Here is a 23,322-nt window from a genome sequence, read left to right on the forward strand (position 1 = left end):
GCCAGGTGGCTTGGAATGGTGGGCAATTGCCCGCTAATCCATCTGCTGGCAGCAGCCAGGATCATGTGTGCATGCAGCTATGAGCAACACGATCCCGTCATTTCCAGTTTACTTCCGGAAAACTGCATCATGATGCACAGTTTTCAATTGGGGTTTGAGTGGTAAATTGTCCCATTGTGCTGCGGTGCTTCCAGAAGTAAACTGGAAGTGACGGGATCGCGTTGCTCGTGGGCACATGCGTGCCATCCCCACCCCCAAAATCTCCCACTGGAGGAGAGGAGCGCCCTGGGAGCCCTACTTCTCAAGAAGTTCCATAACTGTGGGTCAATAACTTGAGAATATTTTTGTTTGAGACATTTAAATCTCATCTTTTCTCTTGATCAACACTACTTTTTTGTGTGAACTTGGCAAGCAGAAGGCATATGGTTGAGACAGCAATGGTTAATGGAGCAGCTGCCCTCCCCTCTCCTTTACCCCTGTTCTCTCCCTTAAAGACTGACATCAGATTAGATCACTGGCCCACTGCTCACAACCCTGATGGGCTCTCCCCACCTTAGGAAAACATTTTATTGCAGAAAGTGAAATTAGTTGGCCTTCTAAATTGTATGTGTTTTAATCCTGTGTTTTAACTTATGTTTAATTGGTGTATACATATATTGTCAGAAGCTGCCCCAAGCCCAACTTGGGAAGGGGCAGGGTATAAATTAAATATTTTTTTTAAAAAAAATTTAAATAAATATAAACATTAAAGGATAGATTCTTAGCAGGTATAGATTATGAGACTGAAGGAAAGAGGTGGTGTCTAATTTATTCAGATACTCAGATACATTGATAAGACATCTCTCAGTAAGAGATTTACAGTGCCATCCTAAGCAGAGTTACAGCCTTGTAAGCCCATTGAATTCGATTAGAAGGATGTTGATGCAGTCTTAAGGGGGAGGGGGGAGGAGATGAAGGGAACAAGGGCAAGCAGACAAAACAACGCAGAAGCCATCTGGGGTAAAATATGCAACAGTTTAATTCACTACAACCATCAGAGCATTGATGTGGGATTGTGCATGGATCCAGGCTTTGAATGACCCTCCTGTCAGCCAATGGAACTCTCTCCTAGCCCACTTGCTTGGGGAAACCCAGAATGGCAAGCCCATGTTGATGCAAGCCTATGTGTAGTCCCCTTGCCACCTGGGAGTGGAGCAGGGTGATAGCCCCCAAGCTGACCATGATGCTAACTGGTTCCACTGCCAAAATGGGGTAGGCGGGCATGCAGGCATGACTCCCTACCCAAATAGATACATCCCATCTAAAGCACTGACAAGAACACAAAGGCAATAGAACATCATCAAAAAACAACTGCTACACAAAATGAAGCCAAGAGAGGATTGGAAGGTAGGGTTGTGAGGTCCCTCTTCACCACCAGTGGGAGGTTTTTGGGCCGGAGCCTGAGGAAGGCAGGGTTTGGGGAGGGGAGGGGTTTCAATGCCATAGAGTCCAATTGCCAAAGCAGCCATTTTCTCCAGATGAACTGATCTCTGTCAGCTGGGGATCAGTTGTAATAGCAGGAGATCTCCAGCTAGTACCTGGAGGTTGGCAACCCTACCAGAAGGTCAGCTGGAGCTGACTGTGTGCAGGTCTGGCTATAGCACTGGCCTATAAAGGTGAGGGGTGGACCAGAGGGGAGACCCTACTTTTAAGGTCCTCTGAAGCTCCACCCCTTGGCTGAACCCAGCAGCCAGTGATTGGCTGGCCAAGGCTGCAGCCAGGCCCAATCAGGAGGTTCCTTGCTGTATCCATGAGGCTCGCTGCCATGGCTGTGACACGATGAAGGAAGCCTCGCTTTCCCTCCTGCCCCTCACCCTGCTGCCACAAAACGGCCCCAGGCAAGTCTAAGGCCGTTGTTTATGCTTAGGATTGCACTATTAATTTCTTGATGGCAATCATTATAATGCAGTTATTATAGTTATAGATTCTAATTATACATTAGATTGCCCTTTCCTATGAATATATTTTAAATGTGGTATAATGAAAGGAGAATCATCTATACCCATACAATTCTGCATAAATGCATACTTTGTTTTATATATATATATATATATATATATATATATATATATATATATATATATATATATATATATATATATATATATATATATATATATATATATATATAAGTGTGCATTTATGCAGAATTGTATGGGTATAGATGATTCTCCTTTAGTAACACTAATTTAGTAACACTAATATATATATTATATATATATTATATATATATATATATATATATATATATATATATATATATATATATATATATATATATATATATATATATATATATGCATTACACCACCTAAGATTGCGGTAGCATTTGCAGTTGTGCTGTAAAATGCATGCCATGGTCATTTGAATGCCAAAGACCATCCAATTGAGGGATTTTGAAAATGACAGAGATGCGGTGTTTTCTGTCTGTGCACCTTTTCATGTCTCTGCCACAGAATTTCCATATCTACTGTGGTTAGGCGATTGCTTTTCCTGCAGTGGGAGTCTGTGTCCTCTTGGTGGGAAAGGTTACATTTCTATCACAGATGTGTTGGAGAAGCGAACAGAGAATGCTGCCTGAAGTGGCTACTTCCCACTTGTCCCCTCCCTCACTGCCAGCTTCTGCTTTCCCTTGGATGCCAGAGTGTTTAGCAATTCGTCCCTCCAGGTGTCTTGAAACATATCACACTAAGCCATGTATACTTGCCTAACAGGGCTTGCTGAACTCTCACATCTACCAACATCTCGTAATAATGGAGGTGGAGGAAAGGGTGCTGTGAAGGCAGCAGAGGCGAGAGTTAGTTTGTGGTGAAGGAGACAAAGGCGGCTGTCCCTGATAGCTACAGCCTGACACGGCCATATCACCTTTTCCCCTTGTAGAGCAGCCCTGGCAGAAATGCAGAGGGCAAAAGTCACCTCCTCAGTGAGCCATTTTTCATATCAAAGCAAAAGAGGTTGTAAAGATGCAGAACTATTCGCATGTATGCAAAGTGCGTGCATAAGCCCCTGAGGGTTTGCTTCAGCTGTCTTACACAAGCAGCACTTCCCAAGCACAAAACCAGAAATCCATAAATGATGTCAAACTGCCTCCGTTTTTTAAAAAAGAAATGTGTAATGGCAAGGCTGTTCCAAAAATAAGCAGCAGGTGAACACACAGTGGTCTGAATTATGGCTGTGTCAGCTGCTTTAGTAACACTAATCGCAAAACATAAATATTAAGTGTACAGCTTACTAAGGAAAATTCAAAGTGAATGCCAGTATTGTGAGGGAATTTTAAGTTCCATAGTTAAAATACCTTTCTCTTTCTGGTTTTTTTCCAGATGCCGATCTTTTCTATATTATGTCCACACAAAAAAACAAAACAAAAAAACCCAATTACTGCATGTTAATTTTTCCATTTTTCTGAGCGCAAGTGACAAACACATATGTTCATATGCGTTTATGGGGATGCGTCTCTTGCTATTGTACTCCATACGCAAAATCGCACATGCAGATGGACTGGCTTTCCTTATAAAGTAGGAAAACTAGTGTGGGTGGGGGATTGTAGAAAACTGGGGAAATCTTCAAAAGTACAGAGACATTTTGGTTGACAAAGACTGCAATATAATATCCTCTTTGAAAGCACAATTTTGCCTAGCAGTAAAAAGTATAATCGGGGTAGAATTTATCTTTATACCTGCATAGTAAACATTTGTTCACATTAAACATTTCATGTTCAGTCTCATGTTCTAAAACTGGTTTAAAGCTTGTTTACTAGTATCACCTGCTTCATATTGAAGGCAAAGTAACAGTTTTAAAAGTATGTAGGTTAAACTAAAGTATTACCTTATTTACAGTGCACTCTTAAGAATATTGTCCTGGGAGTAAGCACCACTGAATAGACCTGAGTAAGATTCTGAGTAGACCTGCTTAGGATTGCTCTCTTAGAACAGATCTGTGCTTGCAAGGCCAAGATGTTACCTTTCTGCTACTGCTGCCGGTTTTCTAACCAACATCGCTTGTGCCCAGAGACATTATGAAAAATTAACGCAAGCGAGTCTAAACCATGAATTAAAAAACACTTACCTTTTTAACTCAGCAATAATATGTAAGTGTTGAAATAACTCTCCCCGTACGATGAATGTAATTAGTCCACAGTGCTGAAAAGCTGCTGCATATAAGGAAATGTAAATGTGTCGGTGGAATGCACAGTGCAAATGAAATTAGGTGGGGCTGTATTTCTCTGGGCGTAATAGAGCACCTGAGAACCAGACGGACCTGCTTCTCGGCTGTTGTAGTTGAGACATATTATTACAGAGTTCACAGAATTAGAACCTTTCAATATGAAATGGACAGAGTTCCACTGTTCTGGAGAAAAAGGTGCTTTAGATAAGAAGAAATGTGTATGGAAGGTCTGTCTTGATTTAACTCAAGTATTGCATGAAATGAACAATAATTACTTTCAACCAGTAATTTTGTACCATTTCTGTATTCCCAAGCTGAAGTCACAAAGGGTTTGTCTTTGCAAAATGAGGACGTGTTTTTTTGGGGTTTTTTTGCAAGCATGCATCACTTTTTTTCAAAGGGAGGGTAAATATGAAAACAATTTAGTAAAGTTATGATTCCACTCACTGGGTTGGATCCAAGAGGCAGCGCTCTGATCGGGGATCAGATTTCTCTGTCTTATACAAACCCAACTGCCACAGGAAAAGATGCTCCTGAAGATTTGGGAGCATCTTGAATGGGAAATTCACAGAAACTGCGAGTGAAAATACTTTCTAGTTGTGCAAAGGCTAGGGTTACCAACCTCCAGGTGGAGTGTGGAATTCTCCCAGAATTACAACTGAGACTACAAAGATCAATTCCATGGAATAAAAGGTAGCTTCAGAGGATGGATTTTCTGGCATTCCTTCCCATTGAGCTCCTTCCCCTCCCCACAAACTCTACCCTCCCCAGGCACAACTCCCAAATCTTCAGGAATTCTTCAAGCCAGAGTTGGCAATTGTAGCAAGGGCATCTTTGAATTAAATCCACAGCCTCTTAATTCATTTTAAATTTAATGAACATGGCAATCAAAATTCATATGTACACTGCTCAAATTACCCCTTCAAGACAACTCTTCATGGCCTAATGTTCTCAACCCTATGTAGGTTTAAAGAAAATATTGGAAAATCTAAACTTGCCAGCCTTGAATCAGACCACTAAAATACATACCGTTAATATCTGCTAGAGCAGACATGTCTCCCAGAGAGGAGGAATCATTCCACATTTGAGGTGGATTTACAATGTGCAATTTAATACACTGATCTAATCAAGATTAAGGCATTTTTGGCTGTTCTTTTCCAAATGTACTCTGCATTGATAACATTTTTTGAAAGGTACTCAAGTGTTACAGGAATGTATGATTAGTGAGTGGAATAGTTTGGTTAGTTTCCACACAAGATTCTTGAAAGCCATAAATACTCTTCATATATTCTTCAATATTTTGTCAATGAGAGTGCATCCATACATGGTCTTCTCTAGTCACAGTCTTTTACTTAGTACTTTGGAATTACAACTGGTCACCAGATAAAGTTACCAACTTCAGGTTGGGAAATTCCTGGAGATTTTGGGATGGAGCTGGGAGAGGGGTTTGGGAAATGATGGAAGTCAGCAGGGATGGGATTCCATTCAGCCCACCTTCAGAAGCTGCCATTTTCTCCAGGGGAACTGATCTCTGTAGTCTCGAGATGAATTGTAATTTCAGGAGAATTGCAAGCCCCAACTGTAGGTTGGCGGTCGTCTCCCACACTACAGTTCCCCTGGAGAAAAGACACTAAGATAAAAATAATAAAACCAGGGAAAGGTAAAAGCTATAGATGTGGATTAGCTTTTAGAATAAATTGTTAAAAACTTTTACAAAATCAGGATACTTAAGCTATATCCCATAGTTTCTTGTGTGGATGCAAAATTTGGACTTGGAAATTTATTGTCTTGTTCTTAGAATAATCTTTGGCACGGATAGAGCAGGATATAAATCCAAAAATAAATAAATAACCTATCTAATGCTTCTAAATAAAGCATGTGGTACCATGGAACCTTTATACCAAAAGGCAGTATGAGTTACAATGTCAGTGCAGAAGATCTGCATTTAAAAGAAGAAGCCAGATGGATAATCTTTCATAGTTTCCAGCTTCAGTTGTACACTACACAGGGGCTCTGAGAATGGGAAAAACACAACTAATGGTCTAGTAAGTTTTACACTGTATTGAACACATGAACACATGAAGCTGCCTTATACTGAATCAGACCCTTGGTCCATCCAAGTCAGTATTGTCTACTCAGACTGGCAGTGGCTTTCCAGGGTCTCAAGCAGAGGTCTTTCACATCACCTACTTGCCTTGTCCCTTTAACTGGAGATGCTAGGAATTGAACCTGGGACCTTCTGCATGCCAAGCAGATGCTCTACAAACTGAGCCACAGCCCCTCCCCTATTGTAAAGGCAAATCAATTGTTTGTTTCCCTTGATTACTTAAGTTGGGATGTATGATGTTAACGTATAATTTATGGTTTTCATAGCTACCGTTTTCTTAGAGTTTTGGAAAAGGCGGAGAGCTGTGCTAACCTATGACTGGGATCTAATAGATTGGGAGGATGAAGAGGTAAGATTCTCAAGAGGTAATATATAATGGGCCGTAGTAAAGTACTATAGTTAGAAGAATATCATTGCATCTGTTTACTGATTTAAAGTTTCAGTGCTTTGGGTCAGAGCTGAGTTTTGCTTGATTATCCTGCTTCTAATCTGATGTATTTCCATCTGATATTGCCTACTTCCACACAGGGATTATTCTTGACATGGACAAAGGGAAGCTCATGCAGTAAAGCCCGTGCAGTAAAGCATCATGCCCAATTTGGGAATTACTCAACTAGCCCTTTCCCCCCCCCTTTACTCTCAAGAAAATATAAACCTAATTTTCTTCTCAGTAGAGGAGAAACTGTGGGGTGACTATGAGCAGAGTGCCATCTGGAGGCTCCCATGTAGCCACCATGGAGAGGGGGGATGGAGCTAAGCTCCTCTTTCAAAATGGCAGAGCTAAACTCTGTGTTGTACCCCTTTCAGCTGGGATAATGAATGAAAGAAAAGCATTTTAAGGGCCTTTGAGGGAGGTTGCAGGATTGGGGGAGGCCTGTGCAAAACATGTGCATGACAGGGAGGAACAGTGGCAGAATGGGGTGTGTGGCTGTTTCCATTCGACCCTAAGTCCCTTGCTGCTGCTATGACAGAGATGTGTTTTCAAGCCCCTGGTTGGAAGTGGTCAATATCAGGCAGAGAAGCTTTTAAATGTATGACATTCAGTGGGAACAATGGACATTTCTAAGATTATGGCAAACTATGAGATAATTAGATGATGCTTCTATGTAAGATCGTGAAGAAGGCTTGGGGGGCAATGACATTGGTGGGACCAACTCCCACATAGAACAGTTAGTACTGGAATGTTGTCGTGTTGGTTTTGATAACATGATACATTTTTCAAATTGCCCACTGGAATGTCTGTCTAGCTAAGATAGGAATGAATGGCATGTGTCTTAAGAGGAGAAAATCTGTGGCTCCCTTTAGATGAGCCTCAAGGTTTTCATTGTCCTAGCCATGAAATGCCCATTCTGATTCCTCTCATTCATGTGTAAATTAACATATGGAGCAGGTTATCAGGCTCACAACCATTGAGGCTGCCCCCACCCTCATGTATTCAAAGGTACTATTTGCCCAGAGCCTTCATTCAAATACATGATGCTCATATTATTCTCAACATACATGGGAGTCTCTATTTTCCCAATAGCACATACTTTAGCAAGTATACAAGTAGGTTCTGTGTAAATGATACCTTTAGATGTATCATGAGAAGGACTAGCAGAGATGACCCTATGCAGTCATTGATATCCTAATTTTTTTTTAAACACATTAATAGTCTCAACTGCTTTCAGTTCTTCTTCATTTCTCTAATTGCAATAAAAATCCCTTGTGGTTTTCAGGGTTCTTGCAATGCAGTTTGGTATTAGAATGTTAAATTTAAAATAATATACATATTGATTTATGATGTATATGAAGCATGTCATTGAAATGTGAATAATACCAATAAAATCAACATTATGCCAGATGTATATGCCATTTATCTCACTCCTGAACTGAAAGACATCTTTGTAATTGCAGGAAGAGCTTCGCCCCCAGTTTGAAGCAAAATATTCTGAAGTGGAGCGAGTAAATCCCATAACAGGAAAGCCTGAACCTTTTCAACCATTCCCAGATAAACTTAGTCGACTGATGGTGTCTGTGTCAGGAATATTCTTCATGGTAAAAACTCCAAAAATTGTGGAAATTTTGTAAAAGTCTTGTGGGTTATTTCATGACAACATAAACTTCATGGAGAATACGTTTAGGAAGACTACTGTAAAATAAGAGCTCAATGTCCATGTTTAAGCCTTACAGAATTCTGAAAAATGCAGTTATGGGTATTTAAATGGTAAAGGGTAAAGGTAGTCCCCTGTGCTAGCTCTGGGTCATTACTGACCCATGGGGTGACATCACATCATGACATTTACTAGGAAGACTATGTTTACAGGGTGGTTTGCCGGTGCCTTCCCCAGTCATCTTCCCTTTACCCCCAGTGAGCTGGGTACTCATTTTACCAACCTCGGAAGGATAGAAGGCTGAGTCAACCTTGAGCTGGCTACCTGAAACTGACTTCCGTTAGGATCAAACTCAGGTCATGAGCAGAGCTTTGACTGCAGTACTGCAGCTTACCATTTTGCACCACAGGGCTCACCATTAAATGAGATAAGTTTAAAAGATCTTTCAGGTGTACTTTCATGAACTTCTTTCAGATGTAGTTTATTTGCAAAGTGTCCATTCTTAATAAGTGCTTTCAATTTTCTCTGTCTACAGATATCATTAGTACTCACAGCAGTATTTGCCGTTGTAGTGTACCGCTTGGTGGCTATGGAACAGTTTGCCTCTTTCCAGTGGTATTTTATCAAAAAGTACTGGCAGTTTGCAACATCAGGCACTGGAGTGTGTATCAACTTTATGATCATCATGTCACTTAATGTTGTAAGTTCTTGATTTTCACTGATTTGCAAAGAATGGTCCAAGCATATCTATTATTAAAATGTAGAATTGGTTTACCTAGAATTGGTGTGATCTAAGCTAAGTGCAGTTGAATTTATTCTAGTGTACCAGCAGCCAGCAGCAAAACCTTGGCGGGGGGGGGGGGGGTAGAAAGTATACGGTTGCAAGCTGAGCCTCCCAATTGGCTATCCCACATAAGTTGCCCAATGAGCCTCATGCCTAGGGTTGCCAGGTCCTTCTTCGCCACCAGCGGGAGGTTTTGGGGGCGGAGCCTGAGGAGGGCATGGATTGGGGAGGGGTTTGGGGAGGGGAGAGACTTCATTGCCATAGAGTCCAATTGCCAAAGTGGCCATTTTCTCCAGGCAAACTGATCTCTATGAGCTGGAGATCAATTGTAATCGCGGGAGATCTCCAGCTAGTACCTGGAGGTTGGCAATTCTACTCATGCCTCATTTAAACTCATGGGGCCAAGGCAAATGGATCCCTGGCTTTAATGCCGAGAATCCCACTGGTCAGTTTAATTCACTTATACTGCAGCATTAGAAATTAATTTGGGTCTGGAAAATGGAAAGATCTTTTCAATGCTAAATCCATAACAATCAGCACGAACAAGTCCCATGAGTATGCAAAGCATATGCCTGGTAGTACCATCGCCCAATAAGTTGGATGACTCAGGCTAACACCCTTGGTTATATGAAAAGAGAGTCTTCCCAAAATGTGACTGGTTGGAAATGCTGTGTACAGAAATGTTAATCAGAGCTAATGGGCTGATAACGTTTGGTGGGAAGGACGAAGAGTTCTGATTGGATGGTGTTCCTAGGCAATTATTTGCCGAGTGATTCTCCCCCGTTCCTACCTTTTGCACCTCAGGGAAACAGAAACTTAAAGACAGCATTGGAAATGGAAACGGAAAGCAAAAAGCAGCTGCAGACATCATAGTGGCACCAGAAAAACAGCCAGAATTAGCCTAGCCGGTTCAGGTCCATTCAAATTAGTTTGCCCTTCCAAGGTGATCAGACAAGACATGCTCGGCTCGTTTTTTGATTAGTTACTTGTCAAACGCCCACCTTTAATCTGTACCATTTTTTGTTCGTCAAACCAGTAGCCATTTTAATACATGTCTCAGGAGTACATTTTTATGGAGAAATAAAATTCAGTGGAGGAAAAAACATTCAGTGATATCAAATTGCTTACATAATTGCAGAGACCATTTATGTTATAGTGTCATCTACGTGGGATAATCCATTTGTTCTTTGCACCCAGTTCCGTCCATGCACGCCTAGTTTTATGAAAGTAAGGCAGGTTCCAGTTGGGTAAGAGGTAGGCAGGTGAGAATTCCACATGTAGGCTGCAGGGCACACCAAAAGAAAAGTGACTGATGCAGCTAGATTATCTCTTAACCTTTTGGCCATCTTAGTCTCTCTTTTATTTATTTTATTTTATTATACTTATATCCCACCCTCCTCAGCAAAGCCAGGCTCAGGGTGGTACACAACATATTTAAAAACATATTTTATTATTTGAGAATCAGCACTAAGCCAAAGTTTCCAGACTTTGCAGTATAGCTCTACAATCTCTATTGCTGCAGCTGATTCTTAATTTTGTAAAACGTTTTGTGCTAAATATCTTCCTAACAGATTTTATCTACCACACAAGGCAAACCTCATATGCCCTAGCACTCTGCATCATTATGCTTATCAGTGGCAACGAGTACTTAGTGCTCTGATAAATAGATTTTTGGAACATTTGTTTAGTCATTTATAACAAGCAGGAACCCGCAAGGATGTGTGGAAGGCATCTCATTTTTCCCTCCCCCACTATTTCCTCTTTCCCTTTCCTGAAAGCCCTCAGTCTATCCCTTTTTCCTGCTTTCTTCTGTCCTTCTAGAATTGCCAGCTCCAGGTTGGGAAATTCCTGGAGGTTTGGGGGTGGAGACTTTGGAGGGCGAGGTTTTAGGATGACATCAACCTCAGCAGTGTATAATGCCATAGAGTCCACCCTCCAAAAGAGCCATTTTCTCCAGGGGAACTGCTCTCTGTCATCTGGAAAACAGTTGTAGTGCCAGGTGATCTCCAGCCCCCACCTGGAGGTTGGAAACCTTAGATCCCCTGGAGGAAATAACTGCTTTGGAGAGTGGAATCCATGGCATTATACCCCTTTGAGGTCCCTCCCCTCTTCAAAATCGACCCTGCCCAGGTTCTACACCCCAAATCTCTATGAATTTTCTAACCTGAGTTGGCAACTCTGTCTCCTTCCCACCCAACAGCAAACCTACCTTTATCTGCCCCTCTGTCTTAAGCTTTCCCCCTCACACCCCAGCAACCTCTACCCTGGAAAAGTGTAGCCTAGTTGTGTGTTGCTGGCCACTGAGCCAGGCCCACTTGCACGGTAGGGAACCCTCAAGTACTTGTAAGGGGGCACCTCAATTTCCCCTCTATTCCCAGCCACACAATATTTCCTCTTCCCCCCCTCCTGGTGACCTCCATATCCTCTTCCCTTTCCCTGCTTCATTCTCTCCTTCTCAGCCATTCACCAACTTACCTTTCATCTGCCTCCCATCTTCAGCTAAATTTAATATTTAGTTACTTCATTTATACCCAGCCTTTCTCCAGAATGGGGACCAAACCAGCTTATATTATTCTCCTCCCCTCCTTTTTATCCACACAACAACCCTTTGAGGTAGGTTAGGCTGAAACTATTTGACTGGTCCAAAATCACCTAGTGAGCTTCCATATCAACATGGGAGTTTGAACCTGGGTCTCCCAGACCCTACTCTGAAGCTCTAACTGCTATACCACACTGGCTTTCATAGGGTGGCTGCTATTGAACAGTAGCAAGCAGGTAGGCCTAGTTGAGTCAGGGTAATTGGCTGGTAAAAGGCGGGGCTTGGGGTGGGGAGGGACTTCAATGCCATAGAGTCCAATTGCCAAAGCAGCCATTTTTCTCCAGATGAACTGATCTCTATTGGCTGGAGACCAGCTGTAATAGTGGGAGATCTCCAGCTAGTACCTGGAGGTTGGCAACCCTAGTATTTAAGTATCCAAAGATTTGGCTGACTTCACTATTAGAATATAAGATGATGTTATTTGAAGTCCCATATTTGTAACATGGCAAGCTCTGACACGTTTGTGAGAAAAGCAAGACTTACAAATGTGGAGATAACTCCAGGAAATGAGTCTCAGTTTTAAATCTGACCATGCCCTAGGGCTGAAGTTCATGTTTAGAATGTGGGTGGAGTGTTTAATTTCTCTACCATCTTTCTTTGCCTCCCAGTACACAAATAAAACTGGAAATTCCTGTCTAGTGGCCTCTTTCTAGTATAAACGAGTCACATGGTATAATTATAAGTATCTTGAATTATATAAGGAGCACTCATAGTCACATTGTATGATTTTATTTAGAGGCATATCTCAGTTGGATACACAGTATTTGGGATACAATAAATTGGGGTACTTTATCATTATGCCCTCCATAAGCAGCAGTTGAGGGAAATAGAGGACTGTAGCAGGGCACAAAGGCAGGAAAGTTCCATTCTGTCAGCAGTGCTCCACTGGCTAAATTTGGATCCAGTCCACTTAAGTTTAGTTTGTGGGGGGCAGTGTTTCTAACATTTATTGAGTGGCCACTGCCAAAGAAAAAAATAAAGATGTGGCATCAAATTTCATCTGACATGCCTGTAAGGAGAGAAATCTAAGGTAGATAGTAAAAAGCATGTAACTGTGAGGTTATTTCTCATAGAAATCTAAGTCTACACCATCCCTTCCAGCACACACCATTGTTTAATGGGACACTTTCCCCTCTACCTGACATAAAGATGGATCCGGATGTTATATTTCAACACTACTGGTAAAGAGTAGTTGAAACAAAGATGCATTTTTTTAGCCCCTGGTTGCTGGCCCAGGGCCAAATATGGGCATGAGAGGAGGCAGTATAACCCCAACCATTGATGCAACATAATAATTGGTCATCAGGCAAACATTGGATGAAATAGCCAATGTTTGTTGGCAAAGGCTGAAGATGCATTGGCGTAGCATGGTAACTGGTTCAGGGTCATTGACCAGCCCCAATGCAGCGAGCCCACTGGGAGATGCATGGGATGGTAGTCCTGGGATCTACCTGGGCGTGAGCCACTAGGTTGTTCCCCTACCACTTGGAAGGAGGCATCTGGACAGCCCCTGAGCTGGGCATGTCCCACCCTAGCCTTCCCCAAAATCCCTTATTGGGATCCCTGATAAGGAGAAAGGCCACCTTTCTCAAAACTGAACCAGTTCCATGCTAACACCGCTTAACATAAATAAACAACTAACATTAACAATAAACTAGTTATCCTAGCAATAACAATCTGACAAAGGGGAGGGAGGGTGGGCAAAGCTGAAAAGGGGAAATGAGGGAGAGAGGTGAGGCAGCCCTACTAATATGCTAGGAGAGTGGACTGGAGTGAAAAACTCCCTTGCTGTCTGCTCCCTAGCAGAACACCCCCTCCCCCCACCAGGCCTGCCGATAGGCTTATTCAAGCCTACCGGCTGGGCCATTGTAAAATATCCCACGTGGTCGGTCAAACAGCTGATCGGCGGGCCAAACTGCATGGCCGCGCCCAGCCTCACTGGGAAAACATTGCCCCCAACCCCCACCTCCTTCCCCCCTGCCCAGGCCTCCAAAGCGGGCTCCAGGGTAAGTCCTGGAACCCAAGCATGTTAGGGAAGGTAATATTTTGCTACATTTTTTTTCAGTTTCATAGCTGGTTTAAGATATTCCTTTTTGAAATCATATGATTTGTTTTCTAAAGTTTTTCTCAACTCTGTTTTAGGTATATGAAAAAGTTGCCTATCTCTTAACAGATTTAGGTAGGTAGTTGTGTTGATACATTGAATATTGCTATGATGATTCATTTCTCTGTGGTTAGGGAAGGATCTGACAAAGTACTTAACACAAAAACATTATCATAATGTCAAAAATGTAACGTTTTATTACTGAAGGTGAAACCAGATGAGGGGACAAACAATCTTATTTTGCTGTTTTTCCAAGAGTATCCATAATTGTAATTTGATATTTTTCCTCTTGAGGCAAATAGTAGCTTCAAGGGGGTAAATTAGTTCAAGTTAATGAGGAAAGGGTTAACCCTCTTTTCTCCAGCACCGCAGCTCTAATTAAATTATTTCCCTCCATATAATGACTTCCTTTAACCTTTCCCCTATAATGATAAGTGTAGTGAATGCAGACTTTATTTGAGGGCAAATTCTTTTTGTCTAAGCCTGGTACCCATGGCAAATAGGTTGAAAGGGATGGTCATTTCTTAATCTACTGGGAGGGTTGGGTTTTTTTACTTGTTCTCAGCACATGTGAATATGTCAGATTATAAATCAAAGCAGGCAAGTAACCTTTCTGGCCATTCATTTATGATGATTTTTTATGGATGCAACTTGAGTAGTGCCTGCTTGTCTTTCACATGCAGAGTGATATGCAGCACACTGTCTCAATGAAAGTCATCTGCCAATCCAGAGCAGGGAATCTAGATCAGAAAATATGAATTTTCTTGCCAATGAGTAATGTGTCCTCTTTCATTCTTATAGAACATCCTAGGACAGATTCAGAGTGGGAAAACAGTTTTGCCTTGAAAATGTTTCTCTTCCAATTTGTCAACTTAAACAGTTCTATCTTCTACATTGCTTTTTTTCTTGGAAGGTAAGTTAATTTGAAGTTAATTTTAACTCCCAGAAAATAAATAACAAAAAAACATGAACCATCATGGACATATTACAGTGGTTTCTTGATAGCTGAAGATGTTTGTGGCTTTAAATGCAGCCTGGATACTAAGGCATAATCCAGAGAGAGTTAGGTATGTGTTTGACTGCCCACTGTTGGCCCCATTTCAATGTGGCACATCATACACAGAGTCCTTGTGGAACTGTGTGTGGTTTCAGGGTCTCATTTAAACTGGACTACAACTTGTGCAAAGCAGCTGTGCATGTTTAATGTCATGCCAGAAACCTATAGCAGATCTTGTGCTGGCAGATCTTGTGCTGCTATGCAAACTAAGTATGTGCAGCTCCTTTGCACAGGGAACTTGCACGGAGACATTGGGTGAGGGGAAAGTCTCATGGGTGAGTTATGAGGTCTCAGAATGCCCGTCTTGTCTCTGGTTTGAAGAGGCCCAGTATATGAAAGATGCTGGAAAGTAGTGTGTTTCCATTTTTAGAGGCACCTGATCTATCCACCTATCCGTGTCAGAGGCCAGTGGCTATGTTTCCATTTTTTCTCATTCACATTTCTTCAAAGTAAATACATGTCACAATTTCCCAGAGAATGTCCCTGCATTTGTTCTGAAGATCCATACTTCCCAGGTGTTTGTGGGCACAATTCAAGCTGACACCACAGTGTGCCTTGGAGGTGTGTTATTTGCCCCTCTGCGGAAATGTAACATGTAGCTAATCAATACACAGTGGGGCAAATATCATCTGACTCTCTATCTTTCTCTCTGTGTGTATGCATTCACACACACAATGATCCTGATCCGATTCGGGTTCACATGCACCTGTGAAACATAGAACTTCAAAACACACCTCTGCAGTAAACATGTGGATGCCTTGTAGTGAAAATGTAATGTGCAGTTAGGTCCTTATCCTTCTTGCTCTGTTTTAATTAAAAGACTTTGCTCCAAATCAGTAATTGGATGAAAATTTAGGGAATCTGATGCACACATGAAGCTTTCCAATTGCACAGACTCCCCCATCAAGGAAGGGAGGAGCTCAAGACAGGCATCTGTTTGTGTGTGCAGAACTGTCTTCTTCGTTGAAGTGAACATGGAGATTCTCAATTGTGTTTGTATCAAAATTCTTGATTGTGTTCATATCGAACAATTCACAGGAATCTTAACTGGAATGTTTGCCTTCTCTACTTAACTAAGGTTGTTCTGAATATTCTCTGATTTATACACATCAAAATTAGCATATTTTATGTAGCTGAACACATTACCAAAAAAGATCTTAATGACTATCTGGATTTTGTTATTGCCTCTCCCCATTCCAGTTGCTGGTTCTTTTTGCTGGGGGGGTGGTCTGACTCATTTGACCTCACTATTATTTAATTGAATTAGTTATGGAGACCTAAACAATTTATTGAATGGCTTTATGTGAAGTCTTCACATGTAGCATTGTTACTTCATTGAGAAAGAATGTGGGTTGGTTGTCACAACCAGTCAGATTAAACAGCAGTGAGGGTAAATGAGGTCAGGGACAGTGAAAGCAAAGAATAAAGTAGCATTCAGAAGATGTAAGGAGAACAAAAAGATGATAAAAGCATCAAAATAACTCAAAAACCACTGGTAACAGGAAGTGCCTTTTGAAAAGTAAACAGTTTCTATCCAGTGGAAGTGTTCAAACAATTCACAGTAAAAAAGGTTTACTCGCTATTGTTAATTATAAAATACTAGCCCTGATCCCATGCAGGGTGGCCAAATCTGAGCAAGAGGGCTAGCCAGCACTCTCACTGAGGCTTTTCAAAAAACCCTTTTTTGCAGAAAAATCGCACTTCCATAAAAATAATAATCAAAAAGTGAATAGTGACATGCACATGTTGTGAAAACACAATGTATGGGAGTTTAAGCACTGATTTGGTTTGCCATAAGGCCCAAAATGTCACTCAAAAATTGTGTCAGTGCCAAGCAGATGGTGATGCCAGCAACACTGACAAGGAGGTGATATGGGAACTGGACCTGGTGGTGATACAAGGGGGTGCTGTACTCTCCAGCAAGAATGGACAAAAGATTTCTCCTTATCAGTGATTCTTCATGGGTCCTCCTCTTGTTGTTAAATGTTGCCATCCATGTATTCCAAATTCAAGTGACAAACAAAAATCTCATCTTCCCAGATTTGCTGGACGCCCTGGAAAGTACAACAAACTTTTTAATAGATGGAGACTGGAAGAGGTAAACAACCATACTTGTCCCGCCAATGTGTTTTCTACATTCAGTTTTGTAATGATATGTGCTTCCAACTGTCAAATAATTCTGTTCCTTGGATAGTCAACTTCATGTGTGTGTGTTTTTAAGAACAGTTAAAATAGTTGACATGACATAAAAACAAGCAGCTAGTAAATCTCAATGTTTTCCCCCTTTAGAACAATCTTGAAATGCTAGGAATTAAACAGCTTAAAGATAAAAGTTGCTTTGCAAATGTGTACATAGTAATGCCTCTCCCTTTAGTGTCATCCTAGTGGCTGCTTGATAGACCTCTGCCTGCAAATGGGTGTTATCATGGTTTTAAAGCAAATGTGGAACAACTTCATGGAACTCGGCTATCCGTAAGTACAAAACATTATCTGCTTTTTCTAAAAAATATCATGTCATTGTGGTTAGAACTGTAGGCACATCAAATTGCTGGCTTGATGATTTATCCTGCTGGGAACAGAATAATATTAAAATCACCTTAGCTGCCCAAACAAAAGGAATCCCCTATCCTTTCCTGTGTGTGCAGCCCTCAGAAATACATGTAGGGTTGCCAGTTCCGGGTTGGGAAATACCTGGAGATTTTTGGGGTGGAGCCTGAGGAGGGCGGAGGTTTGAGGAGGGGAGGGACTTCAATGCCATGGAGTCCAGTTACCAAAGTGGCCATTTTCTCCAGGGGAACTGAGCTCTATCGGATGGAGATCAGTTGTAATAGCAGGAGATCTCCAACCTGTACCTGGAGGTTGGCAACCCTAAATACATGCAGTTATTGGAGGAGATCCGTATGAGGCTTGATGGAGATCCTTTTCCTCAGGAGCCATTACACCTTGATTTTGTACACTATAGTGCACAGTCAGTACCATTGGTACCAAAGAAACATAGTACCATTTCCATTTCTATAGCTGAAAATAAAGTAGTATGCCACCTTAAAAAACTAATGGTGTAATTGGAAGGGCTATCAAAATGGTCAAAAAAAATATTGGGCTTATATAGCACTGGCAAGGATTTCCTACCTATACAGCCCATTCCTGAGAATAGGGCCGAAAGTCGATAGGAGGGGGCGTGACCTCGCCGCCGGCGTAAATGCGTGTAATCACACGATTACACTCATTCATTCCGGCGGCGAGGCCAGTCCCACCAGTGGCCGAGCGCCGCGGGACTGTGCCTTCCCCCTCCGCCGGCGTGGCCTCTCCGTGGCACCATTAACGGTGTGGAGAGGCTGCATCGGCACAGGGGGGCGTTCCAGGGATTGGCCGGGGGGAGGAGCCGCCGCTTAGTCGGCTTCCTACCCACTTTCGGCCACTTGCGCTGGCGGCCGGAACAGCGTTGCTGCGCCTGCTATTTAGCAGGAGCAGCCTCACTGTTTTCAATGGGGCAAAAGCCCCAGTTAAACAAAAAAAAAGCCACGAAATGGCTTTTGTTGTTGTTGTTGTTTAACAGCGTCGGGGAAACGGCTTAGGAAGAGGCGCCACTGTGCCTCTTCCCCGCCGTCCCCTTACGCCTCAGCTCAGGAATGGGCTGTTAGAGGCCTATTCTCACAAGGAATGGAAAAAAAAAAAGCCAAGGGCTGAATAAAGAGCCCAGTAAGTTGTGGAATTACTGCAAGCGATGCCGTAGATTTCATGTTTCGGCTGTCTGATATAGGTTGCTACAAAACTGGTGGTCCCGACGCAAGATCAAGAAGGGAGGGCAGTTATTGGAGCACAAATTTTCTCTACCTCAGTGGGAAAAAGATTGGAATCTACAGCCAATGAATCTCCATGGTCTGATGGATGAGTACTTAGAGATGGGTGAGCATGCCCGAGGAGCTGGCCTTTGATTTTCTAATAGAAGCTGATATAGTTGCGTTTACTGCCACTGAGTTGCCTTGTTTTTCTTACAGACTTGAGGGGGGGGGGGTGCCCTTATCTAACTATATGCCCTTTTTTCTAGTTTTACAGTTTGGCTTTACTACCATCTTTGTAGCTGCTTTTCCACTGGCACCTCTTCTGGCATTGCTTAACAACATTATAGAAATTAGACTTGATGCTTATAAGTTTGTTACGCAGTGGAGGCGGCCAATGCCTGCGAGAGCGACAGATATAGGTGAGACAAAACTTGTTCACTTTGGCTGCTCTTTTTACCAAGTAATGGTGGCAAACATTAGAGTTGTTCAGAAGTGCTTTTTTTAACTTCATGTTGAAGGATAGATATACATCACAGAATGTAATCCATTGGGTTTTTATAACTATTTATTTTATAAACATTTATTAAAAAAGGAAGTCGATGCATGTACAGGTTGTGATGCCTGAAAACCATTGCTTTCTGCAAGTGTAACAAAATGTAGAAACGTTTAAAATGTCAGAAGATCTTTGAACTGTAAGTCCATGAGAAGTTAGGACACTGTGTCTAAGATATTCTTGATGCAATTCTTATGTCATTAGTTGAAACCAGAGTAGTTAAATCCATTTACAGCTGGCTTAGGTAAGTAATACAGATTTAGTCTGTCCTTTGAAGGAAGAACCTTATATTTATTAACTTGAGTGCATGGCACTGCATTCCTAAATACACCAGGGCATAAGCTCTATTGATTTCAACAAAATTCACTTTCAAGTAAATGTACTTGAGGCAACAGCATGTTACACACTGTTTATTTGGGGTTCATTAAACATGTTGATACTTTTTGAAAAGAATAATACTAGAAAAAATGAATGGTGATGTAAAGCGACCATTTTATTTTTGTAGGCTGCAACATGTAAAATGGCGATGCGTAGAAAAATTATTTCATAGCATAAAATCATAAAGTCTGGTCATTTTTTTAAACTTCTGGAGTGTGATCATTAATTTACTTATTCCATAATAGTCCCAAGCATTTCCAATTACAATTAACCGTGCAATCCTAAGGGGGGGGGGGGCAAAGCACCATAGGAGCTGGTGTGACCTGACACCAGCATCCGTGCCAGTTTGTGCCATCATAAGTGGCTGGCACAGGGGCACTTACACCGGCCCCAGAGAGCAATGCAGCAGCGCGGGCCTTGGCCGCCAGCGCTGCCTCCCCAGGGTGTAGTCCCAGCAAAACTCCCCACGCTGGCATCCAGGGGGGGATTCCCGGGACGTTCCCAGGGCAGAGCTGCCTTTAGGCAGCTTCCAAGCCCCTTTGGCCCAGGAATGCCCTTCTATGCTGCAGCATTGCTATGCCAGCAAAGTAGCTGGTGTAGCCCCATGAAACTCCATGGAGGAGTTTTGTGGGGTTTTGTATTTTATCTCATTTATTACATATATTTTTCCAGCCGGGAAGCCTTTGAAGAGGCAACGTGGCTGTGCCATCCTCGGCCATCACGTATCTACCCCCCACACACACAGGATTGGGCTGCCCATCTTAAAAGTCAGCAGCACACGTACAACACACTGCCAAAATCACTGGCTTGGATCTGTAGCATCATGAGGGCAGCAGCTGTTACAGAGTAAAATGTTTCCTCCTCTTACTGCAACTCGTTGTGCTCCTCCAAAAGCAACCTGCAGGGGACAATGGACCTGAAGGAGGGTATGAGGTAAAACATAAGACCCTGCAAAGGAGGGAGAAACTGGCAGACGCTTTGCCTTATATCATGACTTGCACCTGTGTAAAAACAGTTCTGATTCAGCCCCATTCCCACTTCCATCTGAAAAGGCATAGCACCAGAACCCTTTTAAGGGGCATTATTTGTTGTTTTCACACATGTACAGTAATTTAAAATAGAGACAAATGCAATGTGAGGAAGGGGGAGGAATTTTGAGAATGGAAAATCTAAAATTAGAAGGTATTTGTTTTCTAGGCAATTCAACTGAAGGGCAAAAATGGCTGTACTGCCGGGAAGCAGCATTTTTAATTCTGTCTTGTAATAGAATCAAAAGCTTATTTGGATGTGGACAGAAAACTGTGTAAAAAGAACAGGTTTTTATTCATTGTCATGTTTCAATTTATTATTATTGTTTTCTCCTAGGAATCTGGTATGGAATCCTCGAGGGAATAGGAGTCCTTGCTGTAATCACCAATGCTTTTGTTATCGCCATTACTTCTGACTATATCCCACGATTTGTTTATGCATACAAATACGGCCCTTGTGTTGATCAAGGATACAGACAGGAAAAGTAATTACTCCATCTTCCAAATGTATTTTTAGCTGATGCTGGAACTGTTGTGTTTTGGTAGATATTTTATATGTTTTGCACATTTTTATTATTGTTTCATTGGCTCAAAAAATACTACGAGGCCAAGCAAAATATGCTCCAAAATGTGGTCTGCTATCTAATCTGTACTAAAATGAAATGATGGTGCCCTTTTCGGTCTCTCCCCCAGTTTAGAGTTTTTGACTGTGTTTTTTTGTCGCATGCTGAAATTGAATGGCACAGTTTGAAAGTTTGCAAATATCTGTATCTTAGTACCAAAACATACATGACACTGAGAAATCCATTAATAAATTTCCCAGTATTTTCTAGAAGTGCAATAGCAACTGTGTGGGAATCCAGTAGATAGGAAGTACATAGGGAGTACAAAGTACTTAGGTAGGGTTGCCAGCTCTGGGTTGGGAAATACCTGGAGATTTTGGGGGTGGAGCCTGAGGAAGGTGGGGTTTGGGTAGGGGAGGGACTTCAATCAAAGATAACGCCACAGAGTCCACCATCCAAAGCTGTCATTTTCTCGAGGGGAACTGATTTCTGTCACCTGGAGATCAGTTGTAATCCCAAGAGATCTCTAGCCACCACCTGGAGGTTGGCATAAGGAGAGGAGAATCCTTCCTCTCCTGATCTCTCCTGATGAGGTTGTTGTTAGCCCTAAAAATGAAATGAACACATGCTGTCATGATCCCTTCCTTCTCCCCCCACCAAGCCTAATAACAGTTCAGGTGAGACCATTTCAATTGGCACAGCTGGCTACAATAGAAAAGTTAAATGCCTTTTCCTCATAGCTCTCATAGCTTCGCTTTAAAAATATACAGAAAAGATGCTGTATCAGCTGTATCAGCATCATCTCTGCTTTGGCCCTTAGCATGCCCCAAGCAGTGAAAAAACTAGAAAAATGAAACATTATTGGAAGAATGCTTCCTATCAGTGACTTTGTATACAGCTGAACTGCATATTAAAAATATGGATCTGATTCTGAAAACCGAAGATTTATGTCATGCCCTCCCTCCCGTATCTAGTTCTTGTGTGTTGTACTATCATCAGTACATTATTTCCTCACCCCTGCAGTGATGCCCAATGGTATCGCTTTTCTGGAAAATGTAGTTCCATTCACAACATCAGATCAACCAATAATGTCTTTCTGTCTGACTGGGCCAGAGAAGGACACCTCCAGGGGTAACTATCGGTTGTTCTTGAACTATGGAACTCTCTTCCTCTAATGATTTTTCAAAGGCTATCAATAAACTTTTTGGAAGCCTTTTTTATTTCCTTGCACAAGAAAAGCATGTGTGAAACATGGGAAGTTCTGACAGTTAATGTATGAAGCTCTAGATCATTTGTGGACCTGAGCATAATGTTATATTTCATACTATAAAATGTTGTGACCAATACGTAGGACCCTATTGTGATAGATGAGCTCTTATTCCACTCAGGGCTTTAGTAGAGTGGGCCCTTTATGTTATAACTGAAAGTTATTGCATTCATTCATTGTTGCCTACAATCTGAAACAATTATTTTTAAGCTGACTACCCAAAATTTAAATGCATGTTATTTAAATAAACCTGTTTTTTACATTTGACTGTTAGGTAAAGTCATATTAATGTTTTCCCTGGAGGCTTTGTTATTTTAATATTACAGCTCCTCAGATGTCAATTAACAGTATGTTTTCTTATTCCTTGGCTTTACAGTTACACATTTAATAGGTGGGTATGAGAGGGCTACTTTTTAACATGCAGGAAGCTTTACGCTTTTCGATTTCATCCATAGTTTTTCCTGGCCATAAGCTTTTTCATAGACAATCATTCCCTTTTCATTCAATAATATCCCCTGAGTTGTTGTCACAATAGGATGAATTAAAAGAAAGCAGTCATTATTTTGCTGAATGCTGCTGTTAAAAATGCTCCATGTTTGATCAGTGTTTTGCCTCAGTGCTGAACGAGAATGAATTTCCCTTGCATTCCCACCCTCTCAACAGCTAACCTATCAATGGAAGCAGATTGTTCCATGATTTTAAAAGGTGCTCTTCACTGACTAACTTAAGTTACATAAAAGTAGGACCACTTTAAAAAATATAAAGCGTACCACATAAAACATCCCTTCTATGTTCTTCTTTCTT

General features: G+C 41.7%; 1 protein-coding gene across 1 annotated transcript in view; it reads left to right on the forward strand.

Moving 5' to 3' along the window:
* Positions 1–23,322, forward strand: part of ANO3 (anoctamin 3) — a 195,094-nt gene that overhangs the window by 166,835 nt on the left and 4,937 nt on the right. The window contains exons 15-24 of the mRNA XM_056851112.1: positions 6,577–6,659; positions 8,207–8,347; positions 8,939–9,103; positions 13,929–13,965; positions 14,692–14,803; positions 16,988–17,045; positions 17,322–17,419; positions 18,708–18,853; positions 18,996–19,148; positions 21,026–21,173. Coding sequence (XP_056707090.1) covers positions 6,577–6,659; positions 8,207–8,347; positions 8,939–9,103; positions 13,929–13,965; positions 14,692–14,803; positions 16,988–17,045; positions 17,322–17,419; positions 18,708–18,853; positions 18,996–19,148; positions 21,026–21,173 — 1,141 coding nt within the window. The remainder of the gene's footprint in view (positions 1–6,576; positions 6,660–8,206; positions 8,348–8,938; positions 9,104–13,928; positions 13,966–14,691; positions 14,804–16,987; positions 17,046–17,321; positions 17,420–18,707; positions 18,854–18,995; positions 19,149–21,025; positions 21,174–23,322) is intronic.

This window comes from Euleptes europaea, chromosome 6 (assembly GCF_029931775.1).
Source record: "Euleptes europaea isolate rEulEur1 chromosome 6, rEulEur1.hap1, whole genome shotgun sequence".
In the NCBI taxonomy this organism is placed as follows: domain Eukaryota; kingdom Metazoa; phylum Chordata; class Lepidosauria; order Squamata; family Sphaerodactylidae; genus Euleptes; species Euleptes europaea.